The sequence below is a fragment of the Micropterus salmoides genome, unplaced genomic scaffold (assembly GCF_014851395.1).
Source record: "Micropterus salmoides isolate LMB-PRFRI ecotype aquatic unplaced genomic scaffold, ASM1485139v1 Ms_hic_scaffold_11, whole genome shotgun sequence".
Lineage (NCBI taxonomy): Eukaryota > Metazoa > Chordata > Actinopteri > Centrarchiformes > Centrarchidae > Micropterus > Micropterus salmoides.
The window spans coordinates 34,599,324-34,620,340 of record NW_024040152.1 but is presented as its reverse complement, the minus strand read 5'-3'; the positions used below and the strand labels follow the sequence as shown (position 1 = coordinate 34,620,340).

General features: G+C 41.6%; 1 protein-coding gene across 1 annotated transcript in view; it reads right to left on the bottom strand.

Moving 5' to 3' along the window:
• nek11 (NIMA-related kinase 11) overlaps positions 1-21,017 on the bottom strand; it is a 116,816-nt gene that overhangs the window by 17,711 nt on the left and 78,088 nt on the right. The window contains 2 exon segments of the mRNA XM_038712357.1: positions 6,460-6,520; positions 19,478-19,596. Of these exon segments, the coding sequence (XP_038568285.1) occupies positions 6,460-6,520; positions 19,478-19,596 (180 nt within the window).

Genomic DNA, 21,017 nt, shown 5'->3' with positions numbered 1-21,017 from the left:
TTTACATATACATATAGATTTTGAATATTTTTCTGTTTTACGAGACGTATTTAAAATCATTTGATTGCAGCCCCTCATCACTCGCCCTGAGCCCTGAACCCTCACAGACTTCACTGACGTCAATTAGAAAAGTGATTAGTGATTGAGTTTAAGAGGCTCAAAATGCTGTAAACAGGAACAGGACGGCACTTTGCCACTTTATCATCTTGATGACGCTGAAACACGTTGCACACTTTATTTTATGCTTTTTCCTTTTAAGTCCTGCAGGCTCTCGCCCTGCAGAGTGGAGGAGGGAAATGTCACTAATCATTCAGATCAGCCAAACATCAAACAGCCTCATTAAGCAAAAACTAAAATAAATAGTTGAATAAACGAAGCGTGTACTGAGGGGATTGCATTCCTCCGAGGCGATTTTTCTCTCGCTTCAGGGCTTCCCACGGTAACCCCCGTGTTTCACGTCATACCGCTATGAACTGTGGGCGATTCCCTCAGCCAAAGTCTGCAGAAATGCGGGCTTACCAAGAGGGTCTACAAAGGGCTCAAAACGTGTGAGAGAGCCCTCGCACACTAGACGATTTGACAGTGGGACGGCCCTGAACCCTCACGGACTTCCTGGGATAAAGTCTGAGAGTCTGCGAGGGGGGACGTTGGGATTGGACCTAATATTACTTTTTTAAGGAGTAGTTTACTGCAAGAGCTGAGACCCTCCTTATGGACTGTAACTAGAACCCTGCTGGACTATCAAACTGTAAAATCTGTAAAAATGAAAACACATGTAATACAACATGTTTACCTTTATCGATTATTTTGTAGATATCCACTTTTTAAAAATGAAGGAGACACACGTTAGTATCCTACTGTAATAATACTTTATGCACTGTAGACACACAGATTACACAGTTAGACTGATTTGCATATGCAAAACATTACAATAGGTCTGAATGGATGGGTCTTGGCATGTTCTATCAAAATATCTACCACTATCAATATTTGTACCTTTAACCTGAGCATCATAGTCATTATTATTATCAGCCCTCACTAAATGCTTCACAAAGACAACGTTTAATAAAGCTGAACACCACAGTTGCTTTGTGCAGTTACCCATGTAGAACGACAAACCACCTAACTTACACACGTGTAACATTCTGTAACTTGTGTGATTCAGAGCTACAATATTGACGGCAAACATACCAAGACTCATGTAAATGTAAATGCTCCGTACTTGTATAGCGCCTTTCTAGTCTTTTCGACCACTCAAAGCGCTTTTACACTACATCTGCATTCACCAGTCACACACATTCATACACTGAGCCTAAGTGCTCAAACGGAAACTAACATTCACACACATTCATACACTGGCGGAACAGCCGCCAGGGGAAAATCGGGGTTCAGTATCTTGCCCAATGACACTTCGACACGCAACCAGGGGGAGCCAGAGATTGAACCGCGGACCTTCCGATTAACGGCCAACCCGCTCTACCTCCTGAGCCACAGCCGCCCACTCATCCATTCAGACTTGTTTTAATGTTCTGGATCATGCTAACCAGTAACCTACCGCTGTTGCGATGTGTAGAGGAGCAAAACAACCCAGAATGCATCACGTGGTTTATGGTTATTTCCTGTCCTGACCGGCCTCAGTGGAGGTTTGCAGTTGGAACCCTCTCGATTGACATTGTAATCCCGGAAAACTGAGCGTGTGAAAGCGCCTACAGAGAGATCAACGAGGATTCAAGACTGTTCATCTCTCACTCTTTAACTAAGGGATCATCTGCTTTCATTTATTCCTCTTCACTGATTATGTACATTTCAGCTGAACCTGATTCAGTACCGACGTTTAAACCAAGACTTTTAGCACTTTAACTGCCATTTCACCTTCTTTCAGCAAGGCGACTTTACTTATAGAGCTCATTTCATGTGCAATTCAATGTGCTTTACAGAAAATATTTTGCCCACTGCTCCCTTCAGGGTTGGGTTAAATGCAGAGGATGAATCTCGTATGTGACAAATGAAGTACCTTTCAGACTGAATCTGAGTAAAAACAAACCAGCTGCTGTTTGTCTTCAGGCTTTGGACAGGAACACCAAAGCAGCACAAAATGACTGAGCTGCTGTTTAACAGACAATGATCGAACTGTGAATCAGGAAACGGCCTCTGAGCTGCCGCCGGTCTGTTGTCCACTCACTAGAAACAAAATATCTGAGGATTTATGTGGCTGCTTATCGCTGCGGTCACTTCGATTCCTTAAGGGAACAATAAGTCCACCACGGCTCGACTCAAACAGCGAGCTGGCCATCATTGATTACATTTGGTTTTGACCACGACGACACACAACACGTGTAGATACATGTAGACATGTGTAGGCCACATGCAGAACATACAAGAGCGCATTCATGAATAAATACAAATAGACATTCAATCTCACAATTAAAAAAATATGATGCAGAAAAATTTAATTTTAATTGTTTTATCTTTAAATGTTTAATTTCTATTCCGATGTCAAAACATTTCAAATGTCTTTGTGTGATTTGCATCTAAATGACACATTTCCGTTAGAGTAAATCAGCTGCATGTTTTCTGGTCAGAGGAGCAACATTCAGCAGAATCATTAGTTTCCCAAACAGCAGCCTAAACCTCGCCTGCAGAGAGGTCCAGGTTTTTGCAGAGACAGGTCGTTACTGCTAATTTCCTGTTTTATAGTTCCATATTTTAGTTAGAAACCCCCCCCCCTCAGTTCCTCCAGCACTTCATGTTATTCTTTTATCTTGATAAATTCAGTAAGCTGGAATTTCATGCTGATCCAAGCTGTAGAAGTGCTTCAGCTGTGAGTAAAGTCACATTTCTATGTGAAGCCGGGAGTGCCGAAACGGCTCCTCCTCCTTCACAACTCCACAAATGATTATTTTCAATCAATTAATCAGCCATTTCCTGATTTAAATTATTCATTCTTAGGTTTATAAAATATTTTAAATGTCCATCTCACTGTCCACAGTGACGTCTTCAAGTGTCTTGTTTTGTCCAGAGTTCATTACACCCAAACATGCCCGTGTTCCAGCCCGTTCTCATGCCAGGGCGCCCCCATATGGACGTTGTTTTTTTAACGCCCTGGGTAACCTTTAGCGTCGTTTTTACACATTTAGGACTTGTGGTCAAGTTAGCAAGAATAAATATGCAACTTCCGGTCAGACTTTCAAAATAAAACTAGTGGTTAACATCGTGAAACGTCACAATTTGGGTAGGTTTAGGAAAAGATCATGGTTTAAAATAACTTGCATAACTTAACTAAAAAACGATCATTGTTGACATTTTGCTTCAAAAGGGAAACAAACACCGGTATCCTCTGTGAAAGTCCGGTTTCTGATCCACGCGTCCAGTCCAACCACCTCTTTACTCTTGTTCATTTTATTTCTAATGCTGGGTACACACCAAAAGATAATCGGGCTGATTTTGGGCCGATTATCTTGATGGTTCTACAGATTATCTGATCAGATTCTCCCTTGGTGTGAGGTGTGTTAAGAGTGTCCGAACCTGATCGGAAGAACGTCGGATCGTAAATATTCGACATGTTGAAATCCTGATGTGTGGGGGGGATCCCAGAGGACAAACGCGCGCACGTTCTGGAGATTATCACGTGAAACTAAACAATATCCAATCAGAAAGCGAGATGATTGAAGACGGAAGCATAAGAAACACAGTCATGGCGCAGCACACACACACACACACACACACACACACTATAGGAGCAAAACGGTTAAATCTAGGATTTTTTCCTCCTCATGTTTGTGGTCTATCACATTTTGAAAATCTTATAAGATGTAAAAAATCCTTTGGTGTGTACCCAGCATAACACCTGCTTTTGTTGAACTATGACGCTAAGTGGTCCTGACCATTCGCGACGAGTTGGGAGTGAGAAAGGGTTTCAGAGACAGGAAGAAGGAAAAAAAAACAAGACAACAAAAAGGAACAGAACAACTTTAAAGTATAACAGTAAACACCAACAACCCCAGAACCGTGACTTGCAGTATTTTGTAATGGGGAAGAAACACCTGCTGTTTTTCCCGGGATATTTTCAAGGCAAGGCAAGTTTATTTGTATAGCACAATTTAACAACAAGGTAATTCAAAGTGCTCTTCCCTTAAATCGATAATGCATTTAGCTGGAAGGGCCACGTAAATACTCTCTGCTCCAGACTTCAACAGAGGATGCTGTTTTATCATGCAATACTAGAGAGTACAGGCCAAATCACAGATCACACGTCTGGTACAGACAGCCATGAAGATTATGGGGGTCAAAAACCATCCGCCCCTCCAGACAATTTATGAGCAGTCGGTTATCAGACAGGTAATCCTAAACACTAACATGTAGGCTGGCTGGGTTGTGCACTATGTCATTGTGCAATAAGAAGGCTATCGGGGTTATGCAATATGTTAGTGGTGCAACACCTGGGCTGCTGGATTGTTCAATATGTCATCATGTATTGCACATGTTATGTGATATGTGTCATTTGTGCAATATGTAGCCTATTAGGGGTGTGCAATATATCATTGTGAAAGGGTTGTGCTACAGTGCGGGGAATGCAGCCGGCAGGGTTGTTCAATCAAAACTGGCATTGGAAGAAGGAGTCAGTGTGCTACTATATAGTATAGTAAGAGTTAGAGGTAATCCAATTGATGACCCGTCGGTAATCATCCGCTCGCTGCTTACTCCATTACTGCATAGCTGTCAAGGAATTATGATGAGTGCAAAAGCAGAAGAGAGCCCAAATGCAACACTGGAGAGCAGAGGTTTTTAATTCAACAAAAGATCCAAAGACGACAGGTAACTCTGAAGCAGGCAGAACACACATCTCACACCAATGACCGGACCCAAACTGAAAAAACAAGCATATGTACAGGGACTAACGAGCAGGGCAGGAGCAACACAGGTGGCAGGGATCAGACAATCAAGCACACAGAAACACAGGCAGGCAGAGGGATTACTAAACAGACTATATAGCAAAATAAGACGGAACAGATCAGAATAATATAAATAAACTAATCCAGACACAAGCAGGCAGATCACAAATAAACTACCACCAACAGGGAAAACAGACTGAAACTAGGACTAAACAGAACACAGAGCAGACAAAGCCAAAATAATGCAAACACCAGGAGTGAAAACAAAGACGTTAACTAAGAGACAGAACTGAAATGCAGGTGTAAACCTAAGATACAAGACAGAACAGGTGCTAAGTGAGCTGAACAGAAATAAACAAGGCTACACAGAGGAAACACAGGACAAGGAACAAAAGCCCAAAACAGAAAACATGGACCAACTGCTAAACAGAACAGGGCAGGGAACAGAGAGAGGACCAAGCAGGAAACAGGACTACACTTAACATGGAACAGATCAGAAATAAGGAAGATACCAAAACAATACTGAACACTAGCAGACAGATCATGACCAGAGAAACAGTAACATCAGGTAGAGAAAGCAAACTAAGACAGCAGACAGACAGGATCGTGACAGTAGCTGCTTTGGAATCCGTTTCCTTCCAGACCTTTTCAGGATGGGTGATGCATTTCTCTACAGTGTGTGAACTGAAAAAATAATTTACGATGTGTGAATAAAGAATGCAACCTACAGTAATTCCTCTGCATGAATGGTTATGATTATCGAGGAGTTAGTACTTAGCATTAATAAATTAGCGACCAATGTAGACTGGGCGTCTTGCACAAGGATTTAATGAATAAAAACAACCCCAAAAAATTAAACAGATGTAACTGGAATTAATATTAGGCCTAGTGGTAAACAACATCTAAAATTATAATTAATATAGTAACTAGAAAAGGGGGCGAGGAGTTGCCTGGAAATGTCCCTTATAATTATTATCCCTTATTTTGTAATCCCAGTGTTGACAGGTATGGTCAACATGTGGAAAAACTACTTTCATCATCCAAAAAAGATAAAATATGTATAAAGAACAAGAGAACATTAAACTTCTGGTGAAGCAGTAATCTCTCTACCGTTTGTGTGAAGAAGCAGCAGGAGAAGAGTTGTCACACAGCGTTTCCTTTGACAGGAGGAGAGAACGCAAAAAGTTTCACCTGCAGCTGAGACGGGTTTTTTCTTCTGAGGTCAGTGGAGCGAGACGAACAGGTTTCAAAGCCGAGGACAGATTGTGACTGAACCAAGCCAACAGGAACTGAAGACCGACAGGAGGAGGAGGAGGAGGAGGAGGACGAATACACTCAGTATGTGGAGGTGAAATAAAAGTAAAGGCCAGACGGAGGAGAAGGTGAGGAAGAAGAGAGAAGGAAACGACTGCAGGGATAAACATCCAGTCGTTCACATTTGTCTCTACAGGAAGGACAGACTTATTAGCACTGCCGCGGGGGGAGGGGGGGATCTTCTTCTAGTACTATCTTTATGTACCCTGAGTGTATGTATGTGTGTACTTTACGTCTATGTACTCAAACTCACCACTCAGCTCTTCTTCCAGAACTTTCTGCATGTGCTTCATCATGGCCTCCAGCTCACTGACCTGAGGACAGAAATCAGTACAAATGTCACATCCTGAGAACAAACACTTTGTGTTGGTGGTGTTATTGTCTTTAACAGCAATTCATTGTGTCGTTGCTGAATCAGAAAAATACACAATGCTGCTTTGTATTACGCTTCTTTATCTTTTCTTGATGAACATAACAAAGAAACTTACCTGTGAAACATTCACTAACACTTGTATTTTGGGACTGGAGTGTGATTCATGTTTTCATGGTTTTGTTCAGGAAAAATTATGCTCTGTGTTCAATATGGAAAAAAATGTATGGTGACTTTACCAGGGTCACGCCACATACCTCTCTACTTGTGCGTGATGGCTGCCTCGCAGTTCATAAGGGAAACCCAGTACAGCGCAGGTACGTGCTGTACTGAACTAAAGTCTTACAATGCTTCCAATATCCTCGCGTATTTAACTAATGTCATCAGTCTGTAGATGAAAAACCAAATTCATTCCACTAGTCGATGGGAGCCCTGTAACACAACAGCTTCTGCGACTCGCAGACGTCTACACCAACACATTGTCACTCGGTCCTTGGCGTAGGTTCCTAACACCGTGGGTACTCTTTGGTGTCGTTTTTTGACATGTAGGGCTCAGTGGTAAAGTTAACAACGATAACTATGCCACGTCCAGTTAGACTTTCAAAATAAAAAAAAAGTTAATGTAAAACATTGCGAAACATCGCAATTTGGTTGGGTTTAGGAAAACATCATGTTTCAGCTTAATAAAACATTCATTACCTGACTTAACTTGTATGTTATGTACCTAATGAATAAAAAAACCTCAAAGTTGACTTTTTGGAACAAACACGAGAATGTATTGTCCACACACACAGTGTTTCTACATAAATACAATAAAAGTCCTGTTAACACATGAAGAGATTTTGTCAACAGAAACACTTGAGGGCTTTAAATCTGAGATGGATACAGGACGTGTTGAGTCTGAGTCCTCCTCTACAGATACAAACTGTACTGAAAGCTGTTGCTGGTAAATTGGTCCTGTAACTATCAACAGGTCATTTTCACAGCTTGAAAAGCAGGTGAGGATCTCTAAATGAAGCGCCCTGACTTCTTTTTGCAATCAAAACAAAAATTTTAAAAATTATAGCACCCATCTTTCCGAAACCTAAATAATGTTTTTAATTGCCAAAGCTGAACCTTATGCAGATGACACGATCCTGTATACACATGGCTCTCCAGCTCAAGCTTATTTTAGAAGCCTGTTTTGTTACATTTGTTGAAATTCTATACATCCCGATGTGACGGAGGCCAGCAAGGCTGTGCAGTGAGTAAACCTCACTCCCCGACACCTTAAGAGACACACTGGCGACCAATGATAGTACCCATGGGCAGTGTTGGGGGTAACGCGTTACAAAGTAATGCTGTAATCAAATTACTTTTGTCTGCAATGCATCTTTGTTGTCAGTTTTGTAATATTAAAGAGCATAAAAGAGAGATCCACTGTATGTTCTCATTATCATAAGGATTTGTGTTGATCTGAGCATTTATGAGGCGTAACTTGTTATTTGGCAGTTATTGTGCATCACAGGTGATGTTACGCAGTAATCCAAAAGTAATGTAACTAGTTACTTTCAGATCCATGTAATCCATTACCTTTTTGGAGTAACTACCCAACACTGCCCATGGGTTTTAGCCTCCCGTATCCAAAGTTGCCTGTCCGAGTCAGGACGTTTTCGGGGGAAGCCAGTTACACCAACAGCAATGACGGTATGTATCGGTGGCTGTCAGAACTGTAAAAAGCACAGCCAATCTTCATTTGGTCAAATTGAAAGAGAGGGATATTTTCAGTTGGATACTTTCTAAATCTAGCTGTCTCTCGCAAGTTCTCTAACGCTACCTATCCTGAATTCAATTCAATTTTATTTATATAGCGCCAAATCACAACAACAGTTATCTCACAGCGCTTTTCATAAAGAGCAGGTCTAGACCGTACTCTGTGATGTTATTTACAGAAGCTCAACAATTCCCACCAAGAGCAGCACTAGGAGACAGAGGCAAGGAAAAACTTCCTTTTAAATGTTCCTCAGACATTTCTGCAGAACATCAAACCTTAAACACATTTTTCTTCTATTTTTTTCTTTCTTACATCTTCCTGTATCCAAATGTGATGGTACTAAAACCTGGGAGTCTAAACCTCATGTGGAACAACTGGCTCAGAATCTGAAGTTAAATGTTTTCTAATATCAGAATGAAGCAGGTGCTTCCCTTGCGTGACTACAGAGATATCCTGCACTCTCACGATGCCCATTCCACCGTGAAACACCTCAATGCACTTCACCACTGAGCCCTGCGTTTCAACACAGGAGAGAAATATCACTAATTACTGTTTACAGTAGCCAAATCCAAAAACATGAGTTTTTAGATTGCCTTCAGACAATGTAATAATCACTTGAGTTTTATCCCCGTTGTTCCACGGCCAATGCATCATATAAATGTGCCAGTTTTATTTCACATAGTATTTCTGTAAAACAAACAGAGCGAAGATGCACAGAGATGATGTCTGCAGGAAGTTAATCCAGTTTCGTTTGATTCACAGTCCAATTAAACTCGATTTAAACATTTAAACTGCAGTCAAACACTCATTAAGGCTGTGTGGAGGACAGTTTGGAGGATGTGTGGGATGTGTAGATGTGATACAGGCACAAACGAACCACTTTAACACACAGCTTTTCTGTTTTATCACTGACAGGATTTTCTTGCATGCAGCTCTTCACACAGGAATGTTTATCTCCCGACTGACCGACACCAGAACAGAACTGGTCCAATAACACCCGAATCATTCTTATAATCTTAATCTGAATGATCAGCGAACAAATCACTTTTGATACAGGGGGAAATTTCTAAAGGTCACAAATTTCTGAAGTTATTTATGATGTATTTATTATATGTGATGATGATGATATCATTACAAAGGGTTTAACTAGGGCTGGGTATCGAGTTCAATACTTTTTAGGCACCGACCGCCTCAATACCATCGAGTATCAAAAAATGTATTTCTTGTCTTTCGGTACCAAATTTCAATACCTAAAGGTTCTTGTTAACATCAGTGAGCCAATAAGCATGCAGCATGCTTGATGTGCCCAAATCTAAAAGTGATTGTAATTGGCTGTGGGGATGTAAACACTAGTTCACGCCTGTTATGCACAGAGACGTGGCTCGTGGATGTAAAAGACGTGGAGAAAATCAAAAGTGTGGGTACATTTGCGACATTTTTGAAATGACAAGAAGTTTTTTAAAGTGAGGAGGAACGACCAGTTCTTCAGTGCCCGAGCCTTTTAATGTGGAAACGGCGACACAGCTTAGCTGAAAGAATAAAGCTGATATTTTCATACAGCTCATTAGATCACATCAAATCATTTACATTTATCTAAAGCGACTTACAACCGGTATACATGTCAGAGGTCGCACGCCTCTGGAGCAACGAGGGGTTAAGTGTCTTGCTCAGGGACACAATGGTGGATCCACTGTACCATCACCACCACATTATTGTTCATTTAGGCATTCACTCTGTCTCCCTGCATGTGTCAGCTGCAGCCGTGCTACAGTGTTCAGTTTGCTCTTCAAATGTAAAATATGCCTCTCTGCTGACAGTGGACTTGTTCATGTCTGCGTTGGCCATCTGCTGCTAACTCCGCCTCTTTTATGTGAACGCGCTCACGGCTGGATTGGGAAACCCTGGGTTGAGTTACCGAGTTGTTAACCAGCTTCGTGGTACCGCTTATCCCGATCGCAATTGTTCGGGTTGGTGAAGCCAGATAACTGAAAGAGATCCAGGATATTTTGAACTCGCAGACCCCTGGTTTAAAAATACAGAAATTACCCTTCGACTGTAAACCCCTTTAACTGACAGAAGTTCCTGATGTCAACGTTCTCCACATGACTTTCCATCGTTTGAACTTTGACGGCTTTTTTGAATGGAAACTTGCTGATGACAAGTTTATATATAATATATCAAATATCATTAAATCATTATTCTATAAGAAGCACCAGTGGATGTTTGGCCTGGTGCAGCAAAGTGCCCTTAAACAGCCCTGTAGACAACTGTGAACCTACATTTAGTTTGACTGCACCACCACAGCACATCCACCTGATTTATGTATAATTGAAACAAATAATACGTTTACATCTAAATATGACTGAATTCAAGATTCATTGCTATCAACTCCCGTCAGATATTCCGAGTTCACTTTGAGACAGAAAGCTTCTCCTCAGTGTCTCTTCAGGGTGTGAAAGCCTCCCTGCATGTAATGAAAACACTTTCAGTATCTGCAGCAGCAGAGCCTCAGCCAATATGTTAAACTCTTCAGGGAGTTTCGTTTGGAGGAGATGGAGGTATTTCACCCTGCTGCTGCTCTCTCTTCACCTGATTACACTGAGAGAGATGAAGCTGCTCCCTCTGAGACTGTGCTGCTGCTCCACCGTCCTCTCACGACTACCCAACCAACAATAAATATACTTTTTCATTATCTATCACAATAAGCTCTCCTGCTCTTCTTCATTGTTACCGTCAGCTCTCCAGACAGTAACAACTGAGAGGGAGTCAGACTGATGGAAGTCTTTCTCTTTGTCAATCAGGAACATTTATGGTTTTCATTTCTGTTGATATGAAATACAGTCGGAGTCATACGAGAAGTCAATCGGTCACATTACAGCAACTTCTCTTCCTTCTCACTCACAAATGTTCAGCTAGCAACTTATTTTCAGTCAGCTCTGACAAAGATTATATCAGCTGTAACCAGAGGTGTAGGTATAGACAGTGCAGACAGGAGAGAGAAGAGCAGGAGGAGAGGGTCGCAAAGCTCCCGAAATTAGATTCTTTTGGATTCACTAAAACTCCCCAGTCTAATGTCCCTCCTCGCAGCAGTACATCGCCATCGGCTCAGCTTGCCTCCTCATTATCTACACCGCTGCCCTCATGTAGCCGGTTGGTAGAAGCAACCTGAGCAAGCTAGTTAATGTTGGTCTAAACAATCATAACGTTGGTGTAAATACGTGTATTTTTAACTATGTATTATTTAACATTAGGATAATTTTTACACGTTAATGTAGGTACCAGGTTGCTTGTTAGCCTATGAATTATTGTGGTCATCTAACTTCTAGCCTAGTGATTACTGGCTATTTTAAGCGCTTGATAATTATTAAATTATAGTATTTACACGTTTTCAGTTTCAGGCCAGTGCCAGCCAGCTCAGTTGCAGTCAGTACCTGGCCGGACCCAAGCAGCAACAGCTACCGGAGATGACAGAAAGTAGGACCAGGTCGAGGTGACACCAGTCAGTGACAGTGAGACACAGCAAGAGCAGGAAGACCAACCACAGCCACGTCATCCTTACCCCACAGACAGGGGACATTTTGATGAAGATATTTTAGAGCCTGCTATACAACGTTGCATCATGACTACCTAGTAAACCTAGTGGCCCTTTCCCCAGAAATCAACACAATCGTTGTTTTTCAGAAGTGTTTTATAACAAAAAAACAACAGCCGGACTCAAACTGCCGCGCGGCTGGCTTTGCTACTCTCCTAAATTGGATTGTGCTTACTGTCAGCTGATCACTAATTGGCAATAAAACGTACGTTACAGCTGGAAGCTCAGACAGCTAAACTTTTACTGGTAGAAAAAACATGTAGTTGGATTGTAACTTCATGTAGTTCTTCTCCAGCCTCTGTTCTGGCTTTGTTACGTGGACAGAAATGAGCCGTTACCCTCCTGAGACAAACAGCTGCTGAATATTATTGGCAATAAAATGGTAACAGCAGGGAAGCTCAGATCAGCAGCTAAACTTCTGTTGAATACTGCCCCGGTGGAAAACATGTATTTATTTTGCTGACCAATGAGGAATACTTCCTGAATTTGCATTAAAAAAAAGGTGTTTTTTTGGATATTGCTTCCCACTGTGCACACAAATGTTTAATTTGTACTTTCACATGCTAAATGGCCATTAAAAACACCGTCTTACCACAAGCTGAAATTATGGCTGTCAAAAAGATATTTTGATTTGCAGATTAATATCTAATTAATTAAGCAAAGCGAGAGGAGCCTTGATCCTCACCAGCCAATGTCTCTGTAAACTTCATGTATGATGTGGTTTATAATGGGCTGCAGAAACAGTGATGCTCACATTGTCTGGTATCTGTCAGTGGTCGTACTTGATGCACTAGATGTTTCTTTGGTATGTTAGTCCAGATGAGCCAAACCTCCCAAGTTGTTTGAGACATCATGTAGCACTTCATTTCTTGATGTGGCTGTTTATTAATGAGCAAGTAACAATAATATTCACAATAACATGGTTTTACTGAATAATCATGTAAATATATTGTTTTAATATATCAATATCTATCATCTAATAGCTATCTCACAGAGGACATCTTTTGTCCTGTCTCAGGCACCGTAGCTATCCAACTGGCTTGGATAGGGGAGGGGGGGTGCAATTCGCAACCCTCACCGCTAGATGCCACTAAAACTTACACACTGAACCTTTTAAGGACACCGAGACCATTTTACACACCTTCATCTCATCACGCCTGGATTATTGCAACAGCCTTTTCACCTGTTTAACCCAAAAATCTACTGATCGACTCCAGACTGTCCAGAACTCAGCTTATTTATTTTCATATATATTTTATATTTAACATGTATTTTAGTGTTTTCTTGCTTTTAGCATGTATTTGTTTTTATGTGTTTGATTGCCTTTGCACTCGTCAAAGCACTTTGTAACTTGTTTTGGAAAAGTGCTATAAATCATTATAATTGTTAAAGATTATTATAATAACGTGCCGTTTAAAAATAGCGATGTTTCGGAACACTAGCGTCTTATTTTGAAATGTCACCGGACGTTTGTTGTTGGTAGGCGTTGCTAACTTGACTGCAGAGCCCTAAATGTATAAAATTAACGCTAAAGGGCTACCCATGGCGTTAACAAGCAACGCCAATGGGCTTTGACCGAGCGTCAGTATGTGACGAGTCGGGAGTGAGGACGTGTTGGAGGTCCAGATGTTTGAACCACAGCTGCGGTGTGGGACCACAGGTGTTCTGCTGGAGAACGTCTCTGCTGAAACTGCTTCTCTTCCTCTTTTTCTTCTTCTTCTTCTGTCTTTCTCTGACGGGTCTAATGATGGTGCACTTTCAGGCGTAAATCTACAGAGTTGCATTTGACTCGGATATTTTCTCTTACAGTTCATCTTTTGTTCTGTTGATTAAGGAAAGTTTTGTGTCCGTCTGAAACTTGAAGAGAGAGAGAACCGTCAGTGGTCCCACTGAGACACTGAAAACTCATCAGTGAGCGATAATCTGTTTTAATTTCTCTCCATTAATTCAGTCTGTGCTGAATTTATTTCTCTCTTAATCCCTCGTTCCTTTAGTGTGTTTTTCTTTCTTATTTTAACTGAATGATTTTATTTTTGTCCACATCTGAATTTGCAGAGAGGCAGCGCTGGGAGCTTTGGGTTTAGAAAAGTTAGCTGGAGAAAACGCACACAAATGCACTTTTTAGGATTATTTTTCTTTATGAGCAAAATAAGCTGCTAATAATGTGCATCTTAGTGAACAGCAGGTCAGGACACCCTGTCCTCGTGTGCTGTGTGTGTTTTAGTCTCTAATTAGAGGACTTACTCTGCTCAGTGTGTGAGAATCATATTATGATAATTTGAGCCCAAACGCCGCATTTAAACACATGAAACCAGCAGCGGAAATCAAAGCTGCGTCCCAGCCTGCACCTACAAAATCCCCAGTGTTTCTCATGCTAATCCATGCTAATGCTAACACACACACACACTGCAGTCCTAATTAAGGAGCCACATAATAATATTTGGCCTTCTCAGCTGCTGGATGTTAATGAGGATGAGCTGAGTATAAACACAGAAACTCTCTCACTTTCTTTTCTCTGCTCACATCATCGTCCACATTTTGTTTTCTTGATATTATATGAAATCAAGCATCCAGAGTGACTTAAGGTTCTTTGTAGAGGCATATTTTAAATATTCAGCTATGGAATTGTAGGTTTTGAAACTTAAATTTACCTTAAAGTGCTCAGATGAAAATCTGTTTTTTATCTCTAAGTGTCAAAAAACTATTGTTTTGGTGCCGAAACCTGCTTTTGGTATTTAAAACGATACCCAGTCTTAGATGGTGATTAATTATTGCTGCCCAGAGGATGAAGGCTTCAGGCCCCATCCACACTACTGTGTGTGTAATAACTGTGGTGGAGCGTCTGTGTTAAAGGGTTAAAGCAGTGTTGTGCTATTATCGGAGGCGGAGCTAGACTCTCAGCACAGTAGGGGCGGAGCTTCATCATGGGGCCCACCTGCTACAAAGACATTTATACCAAGTTAGAAAGTCCACTGAGGCCACTCTAGTCAGTGCTTGTGCTCACGCCCAGAAGTGTCTCTCCGCCCCTCTCTGGAGAGAATACGCAGCCATTTTCAAAATAAAATACCCTGCGCAGACCCAGTTTAAAGAGACAGAAAAGGAACAATTTAACTGCGTAGCTACTTAATCACAGTAGAAGGTCAAAAAGCAAGCGCTCATCACTAAATCAACAAAATCTAAACATGTCAGCAAAATCAGCAGGAAAACGCTCTTATTCTGAAAAGCTCCCTGTGGGCTCTGCAGATCTTATATACAGCGTATGATCAGAACGAAAGCGGGTCACTGAGAGCTGTGAAGAAGGTAGTAGAAACACAAAGAGGACGTATTAAAAACAAGTCATTAACGTGGGGCAGGCTGCGCTGCTGGAGTTCAGGGTGAGTCGCCTAAAGGCCCTTTTCCTCCGCACAGTACCGGCTCCACTCGCCTTTGTTTGGTTTTCCATTGTGGAAAAGTTGGACCTGTAGCTTCTACCAGGTACTTTTTGTCGTATCACTAAGGTTCCAAGCGAGCTGAGGTGATACTAAAATGTGACGTGAAAACACGACAGACTGCTGATTGGTCAGAGCACCTGACGGAGGCCAGCAACAGGAAGTTTTATATTTTACAGTTTTCGTAAGTAATTTCATCATTTCCAATATTGACAGTTTTACGAGAAGTGATGGAACAAAAATGTGCTTGAATATTGTCGGAGTTGAGGAGCTCCGTAAGTGGCTGCGGGGGAAGCCTGCGCCGACGTGGCGAGGCCGGCCGGCCGCTCACAGAGCCCTCTGCTCCCGCCGTCACACAGACCGCTGCAGCAACAACGGCAGAGGAAAACACAGCTGGAAGATTTTCATACCGCTTATCTGTCTTTACACTCTGAGGAAGGTTCAAACGTTTTAACTTAAAAAACAGAAAGCTGTGTGTGTCGCTGGTGTGTGTGTCGCATTGAACGTTACGTCGCGGCAGTTGTGTGTGGCGTCGCTATGACGACAAGCTACGTACTATCTCTGGGTACTATCTGCAATGGAAAACGGAGCAGGGCCAAACCGAGGCGAGTCGAGTTGGTACCGGTGATGGAAAAGCGCCATAAGTCCGTCCCTCAGAATTCCCATGATGCATGGCGGTGAAGGGAGTTTTGTTAAAATTAGCTAATAAGTCTCCCATTTGTTTGAAATTTTTTTGAACGTGTCTGTTTAGAATATAATAGTTTTTTTTAATACAGGCTACAGTCTGTGGGTTTACTGTTGAAACCAGGAGTGAAGCGCCTGCTTCATTTGATCAAAGCAAAGCTCTCATACGGTCGCGTCTACAAGCAAAAGACAAGGCAATGCATGGGGCCCCGACCTAGATGGGGCCCTGGGTCGGCGGCCCCCATGCACCCACACAATCGCTGCTTATGGATATTATATATTATATATTTTATCATCGCATTCTTTTAATTGAACCTTTATTAAACCAGGTATGTCCCACTGAGATCATAGGTCTCTTTTACAAGGGAGACCTGGCCAAAGAAAGCAGCAACACAAAGTTTCAACAACAAATTAACATAAAATCACATCCATGAGGAACTGGGTAAGATTAAGATGACGACCTGGACTAAATAGATCTAATCTGCAGCAGGTACAGAAAACCTAAACGCTTTCTTTCCTAGTTGAGTTTGGACTTTGGGAAAAATAAACAGAGGTTGTATTTTCCAAATTTCAAGTTTAAAAGAGAAGACAAATAAGATTTATAAATAAAAACATACCAAAGGCCGAGGCGGCGCCTGCCCAGACAACGCCCAACTAACCCCCACAGCGTAAAGTTAACAGTTCTATGTTGCAGTTATTAAAAACTGGCAGTTCCACACTGACCGGACAGACTTTTGTTGCTTACTTTTTCTTATCGAACTCACAAGGTCGAAGCTGTAATCATTTTTTGGCAAGTGAAAAACTACCTGTTACAGCTTGGATCGGCCCTTTAAATTTATTTCAACAGGTTAATCTGTCTTCTGGGCAAATGCAATACTACAAACTCCATATTTCAACTGGTTGGTCGGCACAGAGCAAGTAAAATAATGTAGAGTCATAAAGGATGATTACAAGACAGACACGTTATTTGTTTTATTTATAACCCAGGCGAAAATTGTGTTAATTAGAGAGAATTTCCAAATACAAACAAGGATATTCAACAGAGGCCCAAAAAAAACACCAATTTCATCAGCAGCAATAGGCTCATATTATTACCTCTAATCATGTAAATGTCGGGCCTGATTACACTTCAAACTGTGATTATTCCGTTACAAGAAACTTTCACAAAGACATCCACAAAAACAGCGTGTGGCCACCTGAAGAGGTGCACGGTTTGTAATGAATCTCCTGAAACACAAAGAGGTAGACGCCACCAATTTCCCTTTCACAGAAAAAGACAAGCCCGACTTGTTTCTGTAGTAAAATCCTAATAAGCTCAGCTGTTTTGCAACATACTGGATATGTGCCATAAAAGACGAGTGGTCATCAGATTCTTCTTCCTCCTCATTAAAGTTCCTTCTGGGCCGCTACGCTCCTCCAACAAACGCCACCTGGCTCTGCCATCCCTTCACACAAAGCGACCTCAGTCCCTGTTCTCATTTGTGACGCCACGATGGTGGAACGAGCTGCCGCACGCCATCAGAGCAGCGGCGTCCCTCTCTAACTTCAAGAAGCTCCTGAAAACTCTGCAGAGGACACTTCCTCTGATAACACCTCTGACCTCTGACATGCACTTCCTGTGCTCTTCTTCCGTCCCCTTGAAATTCTCTTGTATTGATTGCACTTTTTGTTAACTTTTACTTCCTTCCCCAGGTATTTACCCCACTGATGCGACATGTGCTATCGGCTCTTACTAGTATGTTTTGTCAGTTGTAGATCTCTTATTGTATTGATGCTCTGTTGATGCTTGTATGTTGTTCCTCAAATGTAAGTCACTTTAGATAAAATAAGTAAATATAAAGCTGCTGTTGTAGTTGTGGAGCTCCTTCTCAACTATTTAGTTTCAGACTTCAGCTGATGACTCTTTTCATTCTGGATCAATCTGCGGATTATTTCCTCCATCGATCCTTCGATCATTTGGTTTGTAAAGATTTTGCCGTCGCAGTTACTCATCCTGCCATAAAACACAAAATAATGAAACCGCTGCTGGGGAGAGATGTGACCCGCCACCGGTTGATCGTAGTCCAGACGTTTCCTCTCTGCTGCGAGGCATCCGCCATTTTCATTGCAATGCGCCAAGGTACAAGCTCACCTGAGTTTGCAGGGAATCTAATTCAGGGGTCGGAAAATAAGTCTGGCATCGGGCCCAGTTTTTTTCAAGCCGTTTCATGGCGGGCCAGAACTTAATCAAATTATTTCAAATCCTTGTAGTGTGTGTGACTCCTGTTGGGAGGGTTGAAGGATCGATCCCAACATACTGCGGATTCTTTTTTCTCCCTCGTTGAACAAAAGCGTGTGCTGCAGTGTGTGCGCGTCCCGCCGTTTCATCTGTAATAATAAACCTACTGGCGCTTATTTTCATTCCTCTGAAGAGACTCAGGGGAATCCAACGTTGTCGCGCTTTTATTTTGGAGGCACAATCACTTAAGAGGAAGTGATTGTGTGAGTAACTGTATCTGTCACGACTGAGATCTGTTTCGACATCAGCTGATATCAATTTCTTTTTAATTTATTTCTTCTGCTATCAACACCAGTTCTGGCTCGCAGGCTGCCTATTGACAACCACTGCTCTAATTGGTTTATTGCACGTTATGCCCTAAACACACCCATGACTAATTCACAGACTAAGTACAACCCGCCTGGCGCACTGACCATTTTTGTCCGCCGTTAAACTGGCAAAACTGGCAAAACTGGAGTTGGACACGCACCAACTGCGTCACCCGTGTGCTTCGGTGATTTACTCTAATATTCAAAGTAACCCGACCAGCTTTGGGCCGCGGGCCGCCTATTGCAGACCGCTGGTTTAATATATATCAATGCGTCATATTTTATAAGCCTTTCTAATGTTGTCAGTAAACGCAGCTTGTAGAAATACCTCTAATCTGCAGTAAAATACAGTAGTCGAGTTTTAGAGCTGGTACCTGGAATTGATTGACACTGGTCCTCTTTGCGCCTCTCCAGCAGGTGGAGCTCTATGAACCCACCTGGCTGACCTGCACCTGAAACCAGCTCTGGTGGACAGAAAAAAGGAAAACTACACGAACGTGTTGATGATGTTACGTAACTCTGCACAGCTTCAGAAATAAATATGGTTTCCATCCATCCATCCATCGTCAGCCGCTTATCCTGCGTACAGGGTCGCGTGGGGCTGGAGCCAATCCCAGCTGACATCGGGAGAAAGGCGGGGTTCACCCTGGACAGGTCGCCAATAAAAATATTGTCTCAAATATAAAAAAGAACTTCCTTTGATTAGGAAGCAGAATTGACCATATTTGGATGAGAGGAGGGAGCTGGGGAGGGATACGCATTGGTACGCCACCATGGCAGCGACTTGTCAATCACAAGGTAGCCACGCCCGAAAACATCCCGTGCTTTATGGTCTATTTTCCTGACAGACAAACTCACCTGTGGGTCAGACAGGTAAAGTGTCTCTGCGGGTGTTTCTGTCTCTTCGTCTTCTGAACAGGAATCAAATCCGTCCTGGTTGTAATAAACATCTGCAGCCTGAGGGTCCTCTGGGATATCTGCACACACACACACACACACACACACACACACACACACACACACCTATCAGTTTAGCAGCTACAACAACCTGGTGCAGGTTAGCTGCTCACTTTGCTAACTTGTTGACTGCAGGTTATCTTTGTTTTCAGGCCTCGTCTCACTTCAAATGTTCCCTTTCAGATTAAATCCAGATGAGATTTCAGACTCGTCTCTGCTTGTCACGAGTCTGAAAATGGACGTAGTGTCCGTGACGTCACCCGGAGGTTTCTGAACAGCTGTTTTGAAGCTCAAAGTGTAACGGTACATGTATTAACTAATCACCAGAGCAGAGAAGCCAGAGCTTTAAGACCCTCCTTATTTGTTAAGGTCTTCTGTTTGAGAACACTTCTGTTTCCAGTGAAATACAACAACGGACAAGTCGATAAGACGAAAGCAGCGGGCCGACATTTCTCAGCAGTGATCGGGTTTGTTTCTGGCCACACGTCAAACTTGCTAACTCACTAATGGTGTCACACGAGCAGAGTGCAAACTCCTTTCATTTAAACAGACTTTTATCTGAGCAGGCCTTCAAGCTGGGACTGATGATGCTCATAGATGGAATAAAAGAAGAAGAATGCTGCACTGTAATCCATATTATACATTTTTTATTATATTTTATTAGCTATATGTGGTGTTGAAATGAGAATATTTTATTTAGTGGAGAACTTGTTGGTAGTTTGCAGCAGTATTTTATTTCTTATTCTTTTTTATTTTATATAATTTATTTATTATGTGTAATTTGGAAGTTTGTTTAAAAAATTGTAAACTAATTTGGATGTTTACAGGAGTTCATAATAAACCAGCAGCAATTTAATGTTTCCCTTACTGTACCGAAAATAAACCGTGACTTCAAAACCGAGGTACAAACCGAACCGAGATTTTTGTGTACCGTTACACCCCTAGTAACTACACAGAACTTTATGTCGGTGTTGAAAACAAAGGTTTGTCTTTGTGAAACTTTAAGTGTTAAGAAGTGTTTTTATAGCACAGTCAGGCTGATGTTTATTGTATTGATCTTTCAGAAAGCTGAATTATCTTAACATATTGAGCATTAAACAGTGCAGAATTTTTCTGCACCAATTTAAGTTGGAAACATTTTTATTTATTTTATTTCTTATTCACCTTCAAAATTAAGTATTAAAGTATTTTGTATCAGACTGCAATTAATGATTATTATATTCATTCTGGATTAATCCACTGATTATTTTTTTATTAATCGGTTGTAAACATTTTGAAAATGTTGTCACAGTTACCCAGAGCCCAAAGTGACGCCTTCACAGCGCTTGTTCTTTCACACCAAATCTCAGAAATATTAAAAAATTCATTTAAATAATCAAAAGGAAAAACAGCAAATCTTCACATTTGGGAACCTCGAATGTTTTTACGGGAAAAACGTCTT